This window comes from Amborella trichopoda, chromosome 13 (assembly GCF_054954075.1).
Source record: "Amborella trichopoda isolate Santa Cruz 75 chromosome 13, AtrichopodaSantaCruz75HAP2 v2.0, whole genome shotgun sequence".
Classification (NCBI taxonomy): Eukaryota; Viridiplantae; Streptophyta; class Magnoliopsida; order Amborellales; family Amborellaceae; genus Amborella; species Amborella trichopoda.
In genome coordinates, this window is record NC_142348.1 from 6,007,003 (window position 1) to 6,027,611 (window position 20,609).

The following is a 20,609-nucleotide window of genomic DNA, read 5'->3' on the forward strand; positions in this document are numbered from 1 at the left end:
AATTTTTTTCTTTAAATCCGATTAAGATGAAATTTTCAGTGTACATACCTAACACTATTGCGCACCATATAAAAAAATTAATTTTTAATAATTTAAAATGACCAAATTACCTACGAAATTTTTTAGGGGAAGTTTGGTCATTTTACATTTTGGAAAAGATTTTATATATTTTATTTTTAATTGTGAACCCTATTTTTTAGTATACAATTCTAAAATTTCATTATGATATGATTTCTAAAAAAATATCAAAATTCATATAGTGATATGTATTCTGAACCACATGATGAAGATCTGACGGGTCCCATTTGAAAAGTTTTATCTTCGATAGTCATAAATAAGCCAATCATGACTTTGATACCACAGGTAAAAATAAACTATAGATTTATAGATTTAAGGAACTAAAGAAAAAACATGTAAATTTGCATTGGATCGTTGTTCATAATTATCAAAAACGAAAAATACAAACAATAGATCTAAACATACCTTCCATGATCTAACAATAAAAGAAAATGGTTCCTTATTTTGATCTCTGAAGGGGTGGATCGGCCTTTACATATTTTTTCCTCCAAGCTTAATAAGAAAGCTTCCTTATAGAGAATGAGCAAGAGCTGGGACTGTCACCTTATATCTTTTCCTTGTTATGTTTCTTTCATTTATCCTAATCCCATCATAGGTAATTTTCTTTAAGAAAGAGTGGGGAAGATGATTATCATTAATCATTATTTTAATATTGGATAATCGACTCACTTAAATTATGGATAGTTTTACTCTTATATAATTATCGTTAGACCATGAATTGGGGATATTTTATAACGAGAGTTAGAGAGAGAGAGCATGTTTAGCTCTGGCTTAACTTGCAATTGTGTGGAGTTGTGGGAGAGGCTCAAATGGCTAACCAATGGAATCTAATTCGAAACAACAAATTCAAATCGACATTTTTTTCAAATCTTAAACAAAAGGTCATGTGTGTCAAATAAATCAAGGGAAAGTGACTATATATGTCGCCGCCGTCGTCGTCGTCGTCCTCATCACTATCATTGGAGCTTTATTCCAACCAGTTGGGGTTACTACACGAACCATGTCCCTTTATTCCACTGTATCAAGAAGCATACCCTCACTCAAACCATAAGTCACCATATCTTTTCTTATTGCTTTTATATACGTCCTTAAAGGTATTCCCTTGCATTTCTAGAACCTTTGACTTAAATTAAATCACATTTCCTAAACAATATTGTTCTAGGTTGACACACGTGAGCAAACCACCTAAATCTACTCTAGCAAACCACCTAAATCTACTTTCCCTTATTATATCACCTATTTGGCTATTTGAGCTACCCCTAAGTTCCCTCCAATTTATTCACTAAAAATTGTACATCATTGTCTTTTTAATCATCCATATTAGCATCATCATCCCAGCTACACCCATTCTATAGATATGTTATTTTTGATTACCCAACATTCTGTCATATAAATCATGACTACTCTTATATCCATCTTATATAACTTCTCATTCAATTTCATTGGTATGTAACGATCACATAAGACTCTAGAAGTACCTCTCTTACTTGTCTACCCAACTCTAATTCTATGAGCAACATTTTCTTTAATCTATCCTTTCTCGTGGATTATTGATCCAAGATATAAAAAAATAATCTCTTTTAGGAATTTCGTGGTAACCAATCTTAGTGATTCTCCCTTTTTGCTCTTTTTTTTACTAAACTTGCATCCCATATATTTTATAAGTCCGATTAATTTGAAAACCTTTGGATTCTAAAGCATCATTCCAAAGTTCGAACTCAGCGTTTATGTGGCCTTTAGTCTAATTAATCAAAATTATGTTATGTACAAAACAACATACACCCGGGTACATCATCCTGTAAATGTCTAGTTAACTCGTCCACAACGAGAACAAAAGAGATATGACTCAACACTGATCCATGATGTAGACCTATTATACTTAAAAACTCGCTTATCTTTACTAGTTGTCCTCACATTAGTTAACATTCCCTTGTACATATCCTTATCTATGTCAATATATTATATTGAGACTCATTTCTTTTCTAGTATCTACCAAATTATCTATCTAGGTACCCTATCGTATGTTTTCTCTAAATCAATAAAAACCTTGTGGAGATATTTCTCTTCTCCTTAAACTTTTCAATCGATTGCTTGAGTAGGAAAATAACCGCAATAGTTGACCCCTTTGGCATAAATCCAAATTGATTTTTAGTTACACTTGTTTTATGTCTTTGTCGATGTTCAATTGTTTACACGTGATTTCAAGACTTACATGACTAAGCAAAGTTCGAACTATCTGAGATCATATCTAAACTTAATATTTAAGAGTTAGAAGTGGTGGGTCTTATCCAATTCAGATCCACAAAGATATCAATCCAAGAACAATTATTCTTTGGCAAATTCACGTTCGAGCCAATATAGGAAGTGTGAAATTCAAACAAAATTAACCCTCTTTTTTTTTAACAAAAATTTCTTTTATTTTTATATATTTTAAGCCTACCTTGGCCTTTAGAGGGCCTGGGCCAAAGCCTCTTTGGCACGGTCTGGGCTAGGCTGGGCTAGGCTAGGTCTGGTGCCCTAAGGGGAGTAGGACTGGCCTGGGCCATTACTAGCCCTACTCTAAACCTTGTTGTAAGATGTAATTTTAGTGTCAGAAATTCTTATTGTGGACTTCAACTTTATTTTTACATCTATTTATGAAATTTAAGACTAAAATAATATTACACATTCTTGGAAATCTAAAAAATGGATTGTCAAGATAACATAAGATACATTATTTTTTTGACAATTCTTTTTTCATACTTATATGTTTTGAGGTCGAGGTCAAAGATGGTAATTGGGTCTGGGTCCAGGTATTGGATCTTGCAAATTGGGACTGGATCCAAATGACTTGGATCCTATTGTGTCAGGGGCGACCTGAGCCCCCAACCCCGACCTAATCCACTATATATAATTATACAAAATAACTATATTACAACATGTAAAATAATTTTTTTGCTTTTCCATTTCTCAACCCGGATCCAATTTTTGGGTCCGGGTCGAGGACACCAAACCAATCTATGTTAGACCTAGTCGGTTAATGCAGGGTTTGTAAAGCACGTCTTGCATTACATAGTATATAAACTTACATGAAGTCTTTCCGTATAAGCATAAGACTACATGCAGAGCCACACGGCCAGAGAGGGGAAATGGTGGCACCCTTTGGGCTTCCTTTAAGAATGAAAAGGAGTGCGGCACGTGCGAAGGTGGCACGCATTTCTAGAGGGACAGTGAAGGGATCAGAAAAAATTCCAGGATTTGGAAGTTAGCTACCGGCCCCCGACACGCTTCAACCCCTCGAATTTTTCTTCTGTTTTTTCTCTCTCTCTCTCTTCACTGTTTCTCTTTAAAGGAAAATCATGGCTGCAGCTTTATCAAAATACGTAAAGCCTCACCTCATAACTCGTCCAAAATTGTTATTCAAACATTGGAAAATCTTTACCTCCATCATCTTTGTTTGAATATTTTGTTGAAGGAGATTGTGATTAAATGGTATTTGATGGAGCAAAAGATCTTTGGATTCTTCATACCTTATGGCAGAAAATCATAGATTTATGTGGGCTTCAAATTTCTTTCTCTCATATTTTTTGTGAAGCCAATTTAGTTGATTGACTTACTAAATATGGAGTTTCTTTATATTCGTTGTCTATTTTGATGCTTTGATTCCGACAATGTAACCGATGCTTTCTAACCAACTTTTCAATAAAAGCTCTTGATAGTGTCAAAAAAAAAAAAAAAAAAAAAAAGGACATTCTCATTGTGAAAAAAAAGAATTTCAAGTTTTAAAATTAGTGTATATTTTAACAAATTGTCTAGACTATCCATTTCGTCTTAAAAATAAGTATTCAAATATCCACAAGACCTGTACATTTTAATAGTTTAAAATTTTATTTTCGGTGATGAAAATTTATTTTAGATCTTTTTCTTGAGATTTCTATCATTGAAAGAGCTCTATGAGGATTTGAAGTGAGGCTTTATTTGGTTTTCATACAGCCTAGGCCTTATAAATACAGCACCCCTTTTAATTCTCACGTCCTCGTGTAATTCTTAGGCATTTTCTCTCTCCTTCTCTCTCTCTGACGTTTTCTTATGTTTGTTTTTTACCCTTCTCAGTTTCCCGCCTTTCATTGATTTTTTTAGAGTTTCGAATGGCGGGATTGGAGAAATATTCTCTTCGATTTTCGCATATTTCGTATGATCTCACAAAGGTAAAATAACGTGAAAAAGATAGAGGACAAAAGTAACCCTGCCTTTTTGACAAGAGACTCACTCCCTACCATTATCTTTCCATAAAATGACAAGAACGGACCATGCTATAATTTTTATTTATTTTTTAAAAAAGTTGTCTTTTGCTCTTCATTTTACATTTTTGGTAAGTTTCCTTTTCATTTTAGTTCTACAATAAAAAAAGGAATTTTCTTTTGGCAAGGGGTGTCAATTTCTTGTGGGAAAAATTTGATGCAACCCTTTTTACATTGGTAAATTTATTCCCCGTGTAAAAGGGCAAGTTTGGTTAACATTCTAAAACAACCAGCTTAATCCGGATCGGAAATTGTGCTCTAGATTGAAAATGGTATGAGATTAAACTGGTCCCAAAAAGGCATTGGTATGGGTATGAATCTCCTCTCTTCATATTTTTATTTGTTTTGAAGTTTATTTGTCCCCCCCTAAATCCTCTCAAAAAACCCTTTTTAAATTGAAAAAGGTTTATATAAGGGATGAGGCCTTAAACAATCGAAATAAGGGGTACCTCAAAATTTTATTAGAAGAGGTTGTTTTAATGATAAAAATCCTCAAATCGATCAATCTCAGACTCAAGATGTATGAGCATGAGGAAAAATGATTTCAAGTGTTGCAAATGGTGCATCTTATAATGCATTATCTAGACCATCGATTTTCATGATTTTTAAGTATTTATAGATTTTCTCTATCTATACTATTTTTGAAAATTTAATTTTATAATTAGATATGAAAATAGATTTTTAGGCCATTACAAAGATTTTCAATACCAAATCATCTTTCAAAGCTATCCAAAGTTGTGCCTTGCTTTGATTGTTTAGGGCCTCCGCTTTATACAAACCACACCCTTTAATTTATATTTTACTTGTGTAATATTTAAGATTTTTCTAGATCATTGATTTGATTCAAACTAATGTAGATCATAGATCTGGCAATCCAATACCAATATATGGCGAACCATCGACCCCACCATTCTAGGTTTTGAAACATTGGCTCAGCCATTTCGTCTAAAATCTCGATCTATAGGTCCACCCAAATGACCCAGATGTAGGGGTGGCAATGGTCGGGGTCCAGTTGGACCTAGACCCGAATAGTATTTAAATCCAAAATTTGGACTTGTACTCGGACCCATCGGTACTTCGGGTCTGGCCAGATCTATTGCCACCCTATGACTATGAGCTTTTTTTTTTTTTGCCTTTTTTTTACCATCATATTCCTTGTGATTATGAGTTTTTTGCCAATAATACTGTAAATGTTGCGTATATTGTGATAATATGAACACCTAAGTTGTGCCTAAAAACACATGATTACCATCATATTACCCTATGACTATGGGTATGGGTTGCGTACGACTCGACCTGAACTTGGAACCAAAAAGTATTTAGGTCTAAAATTTGAACCCTTATCTGGACCCGTGGACCCGAGGTTGGGTATACCATCGGTTATTGGGTCTAGTGGGGTCCATCGCCACCCCTTACGAGATGATCCTCATTCTGGTTTTAAAACACTTACCAAACAGAAACAAAGACCACAGCATGCACATTCCCTGGTCCTTTTTCAAAAAGGATAAAAATAAGGAGCATACACTGTCATTTCTTTAGAAGGACAAGGTATTACTGTCAATAAGTATGGAAAAAAAAACAAAAAAAAAACTAAGAATAGCTACGTACGAAAGATGGATGAAGATTATTGTGGCCAAGCTGACAAGCATTGCCCATTAATGGCCAGCGCAAATCATTTCACTCCGCCTTTTTCCCCTTATTTTTCCCTTTTTTTCGAGTGAATAAATTGCCACCTTTTATTTTCATCTATTTTACTAAACCCCACAATTTTTTTCCCTTTCCTCTCCTATAAAATTCACTCCCCTGCCCTCTCCATCACTGCAACTCTCTCACTGAACCAGCCATGGCGGTCCCTGTAAACTTCAAGTCCTTTTTCCTGTTCTCTCTCTTCCTCTTATTGGGTTTTTCTCTCAGTTCACAGACGAGCCAGCAGGAGAAGGAGAAGCCACTGAGCTTCATCATAAGAGCAAAGCACGATGCAAAACCCTCTATTTTCCCAACTCATAAACACTGGTACCAATCCACTCTCCAGTCTCTATTTTCCAGTGATTCTTCGCCGGAAAACCAAGTTTCCGGCAACCCATCATTGGCAAGCTCGTTCTCCGGCACCTTAATCCACACTTACAGCACAGTGTTTCATGGCTTCTCAGCAAAAATCACACCGTCCATGGCCAAAAAACTCGAGAAAATGGCGGGAATACTCTCTGTGATTCCTGATAAAGCAAGGCAACTTCAGACCACTCGATCTCCTCAATTCCTCGGCTTAAAGAGAAAGGACACAATGGGTCTACTCGCCGAGTCAGACTTCGGGTCGAATTTGATAATCGGTGTTTTGGATACGGGTATTTGGCCGGAAAGGAGGAGCTTCTCGGATCGTGGACTCGGGCCGGTTCCTTCAAGTTGGAAGGGCGAGTGTGTTGAAGGACGCGGTTTCTCGGCCAGTTCCTGTAATCGTAAACTCGTTGGAGCGAGGTAAATTTTTTTGTTTTTTTTTTGGGTAATTCAGTGGGGATGAAAAAATATGAATATTTACTCTTCAGAAATTTTAGAACCGGGGTCCATTTCTTTTTTTATTTTTATTTTTTTTCTATTACCAACCAAATCATGAGTTTCCATATTGATTGATAATGGCGGGAATATGGCAAAAAAAAGCTTTCATTGTCAATAAGCAGTAATTCTTTGCTGCCGACTATTTTTTACAAAAAGTAAAAGTAAAAATAGAAGTTTAATTGTTGCCAAAAGGAATATCTATTTTGGTGATTATGTTGCTGATTGAAATAGAATGAAAAGAAGGGCCGATTCTATGGCCGAGTCAGATAAATAATCGCCGAGTTGTTGCATTCGAATGTTCATTTTTCATGGGATTTTTTCCATTTTATTCTCCTTTTTTCCAATGAATACAGGAGATAAAGGAAAATATAATGAGTAAAATCCCACTGGAATGGAATCTTTGCCGCTTTAAATGAGTCACAGAGATTTTATGTTTATTTTCTCATGGAATGTCTCATTTTTTTGGTTTTTTTACTATTTTTTACTGATTTGGATTAGTAGTTATCCTTGTTTTTCAACTTTTTTGTTATTTTGTGGGGTTTGAGAGAGGAGAAGTGTCTCGTGACTAATTGTTGTACGCCCAGTTGTGAGAACAGAGTGGTGGAGTCAGTCTCCAGATGTGAAGACGAGGAAGTTGGGCTTATTTTTGTATTTATTTGTATTTATTTGTTTTGGTTTTATTAGCTGTTTTTTACCCCTAAAAAGCCTTCAGAAGTTCTACTTTTTTGAGGACGTCCTTTCGTTATGTTTCTTGAGTCCTTTTGAACAATTATTTTCCCAGATGATTTATCCTGGCCCCTGTGGTCCTTTCGGGGTTCTATACACGTGAACAAAATGAGATCTTTTTTATTTGTGGGAAAAGGTCTTAACTTGTAGAAGTAATTAAGGTGCACCTCTTGAATACATTGGAAAATGCTATTTTTATGTTAGAAAATTATCGAATTGATAATCGAGATATTTGGATGTGTTTGATTTGAACTATTTTTTGAGTTTAAAATTTCTTACTTAAGAGATGAAAATAGATTGTTCGGCCATCCTAAAAGTTTTAGGCATTAAAATTGGTTATGAAGACAAAGTTTGGAGGTGCACCTTACTTTGATGGTTTAAAGTTGCAACCTTATACAAACCTCACCTTTTTTTTTTTTGAGCTTATTTTTCGTAAGTGTCCAAAGAAACTACACATTCGATCCTGGGGGAGATGTTCCTCATTTTTCTTTTGGTTTATGTTTAACATGTCCAGTCCTTCAAATGTGCAAACCAATGTTTTAAAACCTGATGTTCAATTTGAATTGTCAATTCTATTGGGAATCAATTGGAACCAAATTCTATTGGGAATCAATTGGGACCAAAACGGGTTTTGGGATGGCATGGTTCCATCCACTTAAAACCCACGATTGTATATATTTTTTCTCTTTTTAAACTTATTTAATATTTTATTAGGTCCCACCAAATCCCTACTTGATGAGCCCTTATTTTAATTTTTATTTTATTTTATTTATTTGTGAAGCTTTTGGATTCCTAATTCAGACCGATTTAGACCCGATCCAAATCGCTGTTTCAGTGAACCAACATGGAGCTTTAGGTGAACAATCTGCCCTATTAATACGGTTTTTAAACACTTGTGCAAACCACATAAGGGAAAACTTTTCAATGATTATTGAAAAATTAAGGATTCTACTCGGAATCGCCCTAGTTGGAACTTGATAGAAGATGGGTGGTTCTCGTCCAAAGATCCAGGTACTTGCCCCAGTTCTCATATTTTCTAAGTTTATTTTTCATGTTCTTTATAATTAGTACACAAATCCGATTTTAGAATTGCTCAATTTGATCTAGGAATACTTCGAGTTGGACACTGCGTGTTAGAATTGGAACCTTTATGATTTGGGTCCCAATTCAGATTTTCTAGCATTGCTTTTCACACTTGAAAATCGTAGGGTATAAATGCTCATTTATTTGTCGGCCTTGTGGTTGGGAGTTCGATTTGAACTTGGGAAGAGGGAGAAGGTTCCCTCAGGACTCAGTTATGGAAAAGTATCCATCTCATTATGGAGGTAGTTGAAACCATCAAACATCCATCTTTGATATGGATTTCAAAAAATGGTGAAAGAATTTTAGAAACACCATTTTAAAGTTTTAAACTTGTACTTTTTACAACATTCATATTCGCCGTCATTGAGATTCCTAACCCATAATATTTTGGATCCAAAATCGGTCGCCTTCTCCAGCTGAATCGGGAGCCAGAGATAACGCACCGATACATCCATAATTGCTTAAGTTTTCGAACATTTTCATATGTTCTTCCTTATTTTTCTTGTAAAAACCTGCCAGCTTTAACTTGCAATTGCTCGAGCCAAGTAGGGGAACTTGGGCTTGGGGCCCTGCGAGTTAGAGCCTGAGCTGGTCTTTCTAATCACTAGCTTGAATATGTTTGAAAACTCGGACTCGCCCCAGTCACTCAGACGGGCAGGGTGCAAAAGCGGGAACTACAGAACATTCAAACTCCGGAGTTTCAGCTGTTTTTGTTATTTTATTAGTATTTTTAGATAGATTTGGTCATGTCTCTGATAGACATGACATGGACTCGCCTCTTGCGAGTTAGAACTCGAGTTTGAACCCTTAACCTCTCTTGCATGATCCTTGATCCTGGGTTTTTGGGGTTGTTTTCTGGTCCTCTATCCTCCCTCTAACCTTGCCTACCCTCCCTCTTCTTTGTCTTAAGAGTATAATCCCCTCTCTTCCTATAGCCCGGACCATCTCCTTCACTTACTCTCTTAGTTGATTGAAGATGAGGGTGGAAGAGAGAGAGAGAGAAGGCTTGTAGTTACAGATTATGAGTGAGAAATATTGTGGTCTCACAGGTACTTCTCGGGGGGCTATGAGGCGATGAGTGGCCCCATGAACGAGACTGCAGAGTACCGCTCTCCTCGTGACTCAGATGGCCATGGCACTCACACTGCCTCCATCGCTGCAGGCCGCTATGTGTACCCTGCTGACATGCTCGGCTATGCCCATGGTGTCGCTGCTGGTATGGCTCCAAAAGCCCGACTTGCTGCCTATAAGGTACTCTCTCTCTCACACACAAAAGGAGCTAGTGTTTGAAAATTCTGGTTCAGGCTTGGACCCACCAGGGCTTGAGTCTGGTCCCCCCAGGTCGTACTCGGAAGAGTCTAGTCATATAAGTCAAATTTTAATATGAAAATAAAAAAATTGTGATAAAAATGTGAGACTCAGGTATTTGTGGGATTTTTTTGGCCTGGCATCACTTGGCTCCCAACCTGCGCTGACTTGCCCAACAATTTTGCAAACATGGAAAGGAACAGTATAATTTGAGCTACATGGTCATGATAATTCCATGACCACAAGGTTAACAACATCCCATCAATGGGTTGGATGGTGACTGAACAGACTTGTCCCTCCAAAAATGTTATTGATTAATTGCATTACAATTCCACGCTCTACCATCTGTCGCTGTCTAAACCATTGATTAGGCTGTAATAATGCACATGGCCGTTGTTTGTTATTATGACCATGTAGATCATATTATATTTCTCCATTCAAAATCATTGCCCTTTGTTGAAATGTAAACAGATGCATGTATCATATGTAGGAAATTTTGCAGGCTCAGATACTGATTGTCAGATTTTTTGTGGGCTTAAATTGGTGCCAAATTTCTTGTGAAATAGCTACAAACTTTCAAACATAGAGAAATATGAAATAATCGTTGTATTTATACAATGTTTATATTATTATGAGAACATTAAATACTTTTATTATTACACTCTTTTTTTTATTGATTACACACTCCCTTTTGTGTACTTAATTCTTCACCTACTACTTCTATCTTTTCTCACTATTGAAGTACATCACTATTTTTCTCTTGCTCTTTTCTTCGATCTCTTACTTTTCAACTCACCACGACTCTCTCTCTTCTCTACACATCATTCAATTTTTTACTCTTGCTTTCTCTCACCCTACCACACACTCTCTCTCTACTACTTTATCACACTACTCAATTTAACTCAACCTACATACACTACGATTCTCTATTTATGACCCATAGCCTCCCCTAAAGGTTCCTATTCATTTTTAATTTTTTATATCACTGAAAGAAAATGTTGAATTTCACAATTCTCCTTTTCAACTTTGGCTTGCTTATGAGGGGAAGAAATGTGAAAGTCAACATTTACTTTTGTTGGTGTAAAAAATTGAAAATGAGTGTGAACATTTGAAAAATGTGGGAGGTATTTGTTATAATTAGGAAAGCATAGTGTGTATGATGTGTATAGGTTGAGTGGGATTAAGTGGTTTGATGAAGTGATAGATAGAGTGGTGTAAAGGGAAAGGGGGTGGTGTTGTGAGAGAGAGAGTAAAGAAGTGAGTGACATGCAGAGAAGAGAGTGGTGAGGAGAAGAGAGAGAAAAAGAGTGATGTACTTGAGTGGAGAGAGAAGTGGTAGGTGATGAATTATGTAGAGAGAATGTTATTAACAAGGAGAGAGTGTGTAATGATGATAGTATTTATATGGCGTTTGATAACTGTCACTGCAGAGTCTGTGAAAAATCCTTGCTAAACTTTTCTAGATTGTGGGAAGTAAGTGAAAATTGGTAGCCTGAAAGTTGGGTACCCTGTTTGATAAATGGTTGCAGTTTGTATAAAGCCGAGGCTCTAAACAATCAAAGTAAAGCACACCTTCAAATGGTATTGAGAAATGTAGTTTTATTATCGGAAATCTTTGTGATAGCCTTAAAACATATTTTCAAATCTAATTACCAAATTTAAAGCTTAAAAAATAGTGTAGATCGAGCAGATTTATGAAAACTTGAAAATTTTGAAAATTGACGGTCTAAAAATTCATTACAAGATGCACTATTTGAAAGTTGAAATCTGTTTTTTTTTCATGTTCATGCATCTTAAGGTCAAGATGATCCTTGAGAATATCTGGGCATCAAAATACCCTCTTCTAGTGAAAATTTTGAGGTGCGCTCTAATTTGATTGTTTAGAACCTTGCATTTATATTAACTTTTTCCTTGATAAATTGTAGTGCTAATATTTTTACCATTTTGGCTTTGGGAAAGCTGGTATATATATTATATGTAAGATATATTACATTGTATTATGCATATTATAATATATAAAAGATATTATTATAATATTATGTTACCATATATTTTTTATTATTATTAATATGTAATATAATATTATATATAATACTATAATAATAGTATAATATTGTAATATATATTATTATAACGCCACTGTCCCAATGCTAACTTGAATTGATGGCATGCGTTTCGCTGAAAGTAGTTGTTGGAGTAACCCAAAGCAACAACTTTCCCTAAAGGAATAGTGAATGAGTAGAACTTATGTTTTGACTTTTCCCCCATTTTTACTGTTCCCAAACAGGTGAACTACAGTAATAGGGGAAGTCCGGCACTTTTCCCACTTTATGCGATTATCAAATGCCCTATTTCACTTTCTCTATGTTTGGAAGTTTGTAGCTATTTACAGGAACACTGGCACTGATTTCAGCCCAAAAAAATTCCACAATTGGTATCAGCACTTTCAAAATTTCTTACATTATATTCTAGCATTTTGATTTCAAACAAGTTTCTAGCAGGTCCTCACCCATTCCATGCCAACAATGGGTGTCTAAGGTGTTCATAATCTGCCATTAAGGTTTCAAATGTAGCTGGTCGTCTGATTACATGTTGACAATGATCGGTATCGTTCCTCAACTTTTTATGGCTGATAAACTTAGCAGAGAAATGACATTAATTGTTGACAGAGGGAGGTTTAGGTGCTGCTAACAAATGTTTGAAATACAACTTCTAGTCTAGTTGCATATGTTCTCCATTTAATTTGTGGCTGATCAAAATAACTACCAAATTAAAGGGGTAGTTACCGTATACCATACTTCACACAGTTTATTGTTTGCATGATGCTAAGTCTCCACTGCATGTTAGAGGTGAAACATTCCAGTGCCATTTACTGCTAACACAGAGGAAGGTTCACTCGATATTATCCCAAAATTCAATAAAAGAGTAAGTGATGACATACCATAGATCTGAGGCTAACACAGTTCAATGAATGGCCACGACTTGGTTGGTTCTGATGTGTTCCATTCTCTCTTCCACACTGTTCATCATCCATTGATTGGAGGTGCTAGGCAAATGATCTTTGGGTTGATCCATCTTTTCTCCAAATGAAATTTCATTCTTTCATTAGATGACTCAGGTTTGAACCCACATTACTTGTCAAGGAAACGGCACGAGGTTAGTTTTGCCACCATCTGGTTTTGGCAATGGCAACTTGAACTTTAGTTAATCTCACTTGGTATTAAGGTGGTGTGATAAATGACCCAAACCAGCAATTTTGGGTATGTGAATTGATGTTGAAGAGTGTGATTAGTAAAAATAGCTGGTTGCTACACGTTATGTTTATCCCACTGCATAGAACTTCCTTTGCAAAGTAACTCAACAAAAATTGATTGTGTGACTGATCTGACACTGGGTCGCCAAGATCATGTTAGACCACAATCTCCACCACTGGATGCCTAGAATAGAAGATTGAGATGATCCATTGCTATGTAATGTACTTCCATTTTACTGTCAGTGCAAGTACTTTGCGGAACTTTGGATCATCTTCACCATCCATGGTAGGGATTCAATAGGAGAAATTAAGATCCCACACAACTCGTATGGGACCTGTACCTGGACTCAACTATTTCGGACAATTCTGTGGCTGAGAAAACTTAAGATAGATTATGCTAAATATGCATGGTTTTGTTGTGGCTTAAAAGGTGTGCTGGACCTCGGGCTGCTTCGACTCTGACATCCTGGCTGCTTTCGACCGTGCGGTCCTTGATGGCGTCAACGTCATCTCCCTCTCTGTTGGCGGTGGGGTCGTTCCATTTTATCTTGACTCCATTGCCATTGGTGCCTTTGCTGCTGCTCAACACAACATCTTTGTCTCTGCTTCTGCTGGTAATGAGGGCCCCGCCGAGTCGACAGTCACGAATGTTGCCCCGTGGATCACAACTGTTGGTGCCGGAACGCTCGATCGGAACTTTCCAGCTGAAATTTCTCTGGGCAATGGTGTCAAATTTTCGGGAGTCAGTCTATACAGTGGTCCCCATCTTAGCCAAAAACCTGAGATTCCCCTGGTTTATGCTGGAAATGCCCCTGCTACTGGTGGTGACGGTTATTCCTCATCGCTTTGTATGGAGAACTCGTTGGATCCCGAGATGGTCAGGGGCAAAATTGTGCTGTGTGATAGGGGGAGCAATGCACGTGTAAACAAGGGCATAGTCGTAAAAGAGGCAGGAGGTGTAGGTATGATTTTGGCGAACGGGGCAGGCGATGGAGAGGGTCTGGTGGCGGATTCACATGTTCTACCAGCTGCTGCTATTGGTGCGAATGCGGGCGATCTTGTCCGTTCTTACGTCAACTCTGTGAAGAATCCGACAGCCACAATTCGGTTTCAAGGGACCCAGCTTGGTGTGCGGCCAGCTCCAGTGGTTGCTTCCTTCTCAGCACGTGGCCCAAATCCGGTGGCTCCTGAGATCTTGAAACCTGATGTCATTGCACCGGGTGTCAACATCCTAGCAGCCTGGACTGATGATGTAGGGCCTGCGGGGGTCACATCTGACCGTCGAAAAACCGAGTTTAACATATTATCGGGAACCTCAATGGCCTGCCCACACGTGTCAGGCTTAGCGGCCCTCTTGATGGGGGCCCACCCCGACTGGACACCCAGCATGATTCGATCGGCCCTGATGACAACTGCATATGTTAGAGACAATCGTGGTGGGCCCCACATGCTCGACGAGGCCACTTGGAATGCATCTTCCCCATTGGATTATGGGGCAGGACACGTGGACCCAAACCGCGCCATGGTTCCAGGCTTGGTCTACGATCTGACGATCCAGGATCATGTGGATTTCCTTTGCAGTTCAAATTATAGTGCAAAGAATATTGAGATTATAACTCGAAAGCCCGAGAAGTGCAGCCAAAAAGTTACCCATGCCGGCAATTTGAATTACCCAGCGATTTCTGCAGTTTTCGAGCGAGTTCCTGGTAGGGCAAAGATGTCCACACATTTTATCAGGACAGTAACCAATGTGGGGGATGGGCCTTCGGTTTATAAGGTTACAGTTAAGGCACCATTAGGGAGTGTGGTTAGTGTTGAACCAGGGAAACTAGTGTTTACCAAGGTTAAACAGAGGTTAAGTTTTGTGGTTAGGGTTGAGGTTAGGGCTGTTAAGCTTGTGGCTGGGGGTTCAAGGGTTAGTACTGGGTATGTGACTTGGACCGATGGGAAGCATGTGGTTAATAGTCCTATTGTGGTCACCTTGCAAGAGCCCTACTAAAACTTGACGCCAGGTTTAGTGTTAGGGTCCTTTTCCTAAAAACAAAAAAGAAAAAGAAAAGAAAGAATTGGAGGTAAAATAAGAACTCTATTGGCTGGGGGTTTTTTTGGGTTAGATGGAGTTTAGTGTTTTCTTTTTGTTTTTTGGGGAAGTTTTTGGGTTTCCTATCCTTGGAATGTTGGTTTTTGGTTATGTAAATCTTTTGGGTTTTCTTTTCTTTTATAATTTGTTTCTTAGGAAGGTGGGTTTGGCTTTTTGGTGGTGGAGTTTTTATTTTGTTTCCTTTTTTTTTTTTTTTCTTTTTGTTCTTTTTCAGCTTTTCTCTCTATAAAGTGCATTTTGGGGTTATCTAGATTTTACTTTCTTAGGGTTTATTTAATTTGTTGCATTTCCTATGGAAAACTGAGGGTTTTATTTATTTATTTGTAAGCTAGGCTTTTTTGTTTTATCTGTTTAGGTCCCATGTTGAATGGAAATATTGTATTTGTGTGTATAATATACAGAAGAAAGGAGGGTAAGAGAGAGATAATTGGATGTATCTTTTGGATTGTGATGGGAGACATGAAGAAACATGTATCTGGCTCTATGATGATGTTTCTTTTTTCTGAAATTTTGGAAAAGATCTGTAATTTGGGATGTTTTATTTGGAAGAGTATGGTTTATGTATGAATTACCATGAAGGATCATTCGATCTAAGACCATAATAAGTTGCAATTTGGTATAATGTAACATTTAGTGTTAAATTTTAAAAATTTGTTTGTAAGTATTGAAAGTAGCAAATTTTGTAGGGATGTGAATTATATGAATGAGGGTAATTGATATGTTCTGATTGTTTTTAGTCGACTCTAAATAATTGGGAAAAGGTTTTGATGATGATAATAAGGTTTTTTTATTATTGTTAAAGTAAGTGTATTTTTGTGATATTCAAGTGCATTAGTGGGTATTTGCTGCCATTCTCTTTCACAATCTACCCTATTTGTCCTCCATTGTACTACCCTCCCCAGTTTTAGCCGGAACTTGGCATGTGCATCTATGTGTCAAATAAAGAGAATGTTTATTTTAAGGTGAGGCCCCAAAACAATAAAAAATTGAGGCCATCTCAAAAAATTCTTTAGAAGTGGTGCTTTTGATGCTAAAAAATCATTAAATCGATCATCTAAGATTTATGGATGGGAGAAAAAAGAAAAGAAAAGAAAAGATTGTATTAAAAATAGTACGTGTTTTAATGCATTTTGAATGAGAATGGAATAATGAAGTTCCCCCTTCCCAAATCTCACACGTGTTTCTAAAAGCATAGAAACGCTCGCGTGCTTTCTCCCAATCAACTTCGTGTATTCGACCTTTTGAATAAAAACTATCCTTGTTTTTTTTAGTCCACTGAATGATCAGATCACCTTCAAGTCTTCTACCTTTTGAATAAAAACCATTTATCCAATCCAAAATCCTGCGAATTTTGGACATGATTGGAGAAGTCCAAATACAAGCAACAACTCCATTATTCTGATGAAAAGGGCCACATTTCAATAGTTAATGTACCTTCTGAACAAGTACTGAGGAACCTGTTTTTTGTAATTTACCATCTAAATTGATTCATTTTTCATTAAAACTTATGTAGCATGGTTGGGTTTTCTCCTCCCCAGGTGGATGTTCCTTCCTACTCAATTTCCCAGGCTACATACACTGGCCCCCAATTTGAACAAGCACCACTTCTCTAGGTTAGCAATTCATGGTTGGCCTCATTTTGGAATTGGGTTTGGTGCCAATTTCCAACCAAGAACCAATGTCCATGGCCCCAATTGCCATTTTGATCAAGTTTCTCTCAATGCCACAATTACCAAGTGCATGCGTGAAGGATTGGTTGATTATGCTCGCCAACTCTTTGATACAATGCCTCAAAGAAATGTGGTGACATGGAATTCAATGATCAGAGGGTATTCGCTGCAAGGCAATTTGGAGGAAGCTCTAAGACTCTTTTACAAGATGCCGGAGCGTGATCTCATATCTTGGAACACCATGATTACGGGGTGCATGTCTAATGGGGAGACTCAAAATGCGAGGCTATTGTTCATCGAGATGCCCCAACGTGATCTAGTTTCCTGGAATGCAATGTTAACGGGATATGTCCACAATGCCATGATGGAAGAAGCATATCATTTGTTTCAAGTAATGCGTGAGAGGAATGTGATTTCGTGGAACATTGTCATGTCTGGCCTGGTCCACCATAATGCAATTCATAAGGCAAAAGAACTCTTTGAAGCTATGCCTGTGAAAGATGCGGCTTCTTGGACGATAATGGTGTCCGCACATGCACAAGAAGGGAATTTAGATAAAGCTCGCGAGTTTTTTAATCGAATGCCAGCGCGAGATATCCGTTCATGGAATGCCATGGTAGTTGGTTATTTAGAGAATGGGATGGTTGATATTGCAGAGGAGCTCTTCATGGAAATGCCTCAAAAGGATATTGGGTCATGGGGTGCAATGATCAATGGTTATGTGAATTGTGGCCGGCTGCATGATGCGATCCGACTATTTTTGAGCATGCCCAAGAGACATGTTCTTGTATGGAATAGCCTTCTTTTGGGCCTAATCCAAAGTGGTTTGGCAGAAGAAGCTCATGCTTTATTTATTAAAATACCATGTAAAAATGTTGTATCATGGACCATTGTAATGGATGGTTATTTTCACCTTGGGAATATAATCACTGCTCGTTCCTTGTTTGAAATGATGCCTTGTCAAGATGAGACTTCGTGGAACACGGCCATTGCAGGATACACTCGTAACGAATGTGGGGAAGAGGGCTTACAATTGTTTTTTGAGATGCGGATACGCGGCCCAAATCCCGACTTTGCCACCTTTACGAGTGTGTTAAACATATGTTCTATCTTACCATCTTTAGATTGTGGGAAGCAGGTTCATGGGTTGAGTATTAAGTTTGGCTGGGATATTGTAATTGCAGTTGGTAATGCGATCGTAAGTATGTATGCTAGATGTGGAAGCATAGATCAAGCCATGTTTACTTTTGAATATATGCCAAACTATGACATTATCTCATGGAATGCAATCATATGTGCATATGCTCAACATGGGTATGGGAGAGAAGCTCTTGAACTCTTTGATCGGATGAGGTTGGCCAATATCGAGCCCAATCCAGTAACTTTCATGGGTGTTCTCAATGCTTGTTGTCATGCCGGTCTTGTTAGAGAAGGTCGCTACTATTTTGATCTCATGACACACACTTGTGGTCTTGAACCAACATCTGAGCATTATACTTGCATGGTAGATTTGCTTGGGCGATTTGGGTTTCTTGAAGAAGCTCATACTTTGATTGAGAGAATGAGATCTCATTTACGGCCTAGTGCTACTGTGTGGGGTGCTTTGTTAGGGGCATGCAAACTTCATGGGTATATTGAGCTTGGAGAGGTTGCGGCTTCACAAGTTTTAGCAATGGAACCACAAAGCTCTGGGGCCTATTTGATGTTGTATAACTTGTATGTGGGGGTGGGCAAGATGAGAGAAGCAGGGAAAATTTGGTCATTGATGAAGGAAAGAGGGGTGAAGAAGCAACCTGGTTGTAGTTGGATTGAGGTCAAGAATAGTGTCCACATTTTTCTCTCTGGAGATGGATCACACCCACAGAGCAATGACTTGAGTGCCTTGTTAGTGTTATTGAATATGGATATGAGATGGAGTTGCATGTAATGATGACTATTTGAAATGGTTTTTAGACTATGCATTGAATGATGGACTACTTCAATTGGAATTTTTTTTCTTTGACCTGTGACAGTAACTTTTGCCTTACAAGAATTATTAGATCCTGACTAACGACCATCTACAACAACATTGTATTGCCATCTCTAATTATTTCTTCATATATCAGTGATTGGAAGAGACAGTGAAGCTTCTTATTTTTCACTGGTACTATTCATGAGCGATTGGATAGAATTCAGGTCTTGAATACCGTGTACATATTTGAAGATGAGTCACAGCCTCAGATTAAGAATTTAGATGCCTTCTCATATAGGTTTGAGATGGAGTTGCAGGTATTGATGATTAGAAAAATGGGGCTTAGAAATCATACATTGCAACACTTGCCCGACTTGAATGTTTCTTGAAATTGCGTCACAGATGATATAATTGACAAATACCTTATTTGAACTTCTACAACTTGGTAGTGATCTATAAGATCTTGACCGCATCCATTTTTTAGTTCATGGTGTTATATCCTTACCTGTCCCCAAGCAGAGTTGATGATCTAAAATCTCCTCTGCTATAAGTTTTCATGGTGAATTTGATATGTTTATATAATTTGGTTGTCAGTGCATAGGTCATATTGTACCAGCTGGTGAACTTGCCCATTCTAATAGAGAGGTATTCTTTGTTAGATTTGCATGGTAGCTGGTTTGTTGTGTTAGACAGAGAAAATATACGTGCTGAAGGATCACATTACAATGGTCATCACTTGTGGTATCAAGCTTGACGATCTGGTTCATCAACAGAGTAGAAGTCGATCTTGAGCCTATTGGATGAAATAACCAGGTGGCATGTTTAAGCATTACTTCTTCAACTATTGATACTTGAGGAACCTTGAGCCTGCAGGTTCAAGTGGACCATTATTGTTGGTGAAGGTTGAGTGCTAAAGGCATTTTTTGGCCACTAGGGGTTTCATTGATTCAAACAATAGCTCCTCTTTGGATTAAGTGGTTTTCTCCCCTCCACCTCCCGGGGTCATTGATTGCAAGGAGAGTGATTCATTGAAATGTCATCTGATGGGTGAGCCAAGTTTTTGCACATTGGAGGTTAACATATATTTTTTTCATAACATTTTCAAGATTGTTAATTTGCTATAGATTTTGTTCAAACTTGTTCTTAATCAGGGTGATGAGATTGTTGATTCCTTTGTGAAACAGGTCAGAGCGCATGTTTCACCAATGGTTCCTTCTTGTTATCTCAACCTTTATTCAGATTTAACAGCCTTCTCTTTGCTTTGTTGTTCATCTGATGATATGCCCGTATCAATTGCGTCATCTGCAACTCACAATAATGTATCTTTGAAACTAAAGGAAATGTACTGTTAAGAGATACAAGTCTTGAAATTGCCAACCCTTCGCTACTGGCACTCGACTTTGGTTGAATTAGAGGCTCAAATCATACACAAAAGTGATATAGTGGGATTTGAACAAACAATGCAAGATCTTCAGCCCAAAACACTCTTGGATATATGTGTAAAATTTCTTCACTATGTAAAACACCCCAAGAAAATAAGCAATCCAAATTTGAAAAGAAGGATCACATGCAGGGCGAAAAATATTTTGAACTCAATACTGGTTCTGAT

General features: G+C 37.6%; 2 protein-coding genes across 5 annotated transcripts; both read left to right on the plus strand.

Moving 5' to 3' along the window:
• Positions 1-5,719: 5,719 nt before the first annotated feature.
• Positions 5,720-16,029, plus strand: LOC18424007 (Subtilase family protein). 2 transcript variants are annotated; one of them, XM_006828601.4, is made up of 3 exons: positions 5,720-6,830; positions 9,767-9,968; positions 13,709-16,029. In XM_006828601.4, exons 1-3 carry the CDS (start codon positions 6,202-6,204, stop codon positions 15,275-15,277), a joined length of 2,400 nt encoding a protein of 799 aa, XP_006828664.1. In that variant the 5' UTR covers positions 5,720-6,201; the 3' UTR covers positions 15,278-16,029. The 2 variants fall into 2 exon arrangements, with proteins under 2 accessions (XP_006828664.1, XP_088712650.1); XM_088856524.1 differs by lacking the exon at positions 5,720-6,830 and adding an exon at positions 7,478-8,645.
• A 465-nt stretch (positions 16,030-16,494) lies between these two features.
• LOC105421760 (uncharacterized) lies at positions 16,495-20,269 on the plus strand. Of its 3 annotated transcripts, none has more exons than XR_016048141.1 (3): positions 16,516-16,824; positions 16,918-20,073; positions 20,185-20,269. XR_016048141.1 is itself a non-coding variant. In XM_088856525.1 (2 exons), the coding sequence occupies exons 1-2, from the start codon at positions 16,808-16,810 to the stop codon at positions 18,974-18,976; spliced, it is 2,076 nt and encodes a 691-aa protein (XP_088712651.1). In that variant the 5' UTR covers positions 16,495-16,807; the 3' UTR covers positions 18,977-20,269. The 3 variants fall into 3 exon arrangements, 1 of the variants encoding a protein (XP_088712651.1); XR_016048142.1 differs by having other exon boundaries at positions 16,918-20,047; XM_088856525.1 differs by having other exon boundaries at positions 16,495-16,824; positions 16,918-20,269.
• Positions 20,270-20,609: the final 340 nt, after the last annotated feature.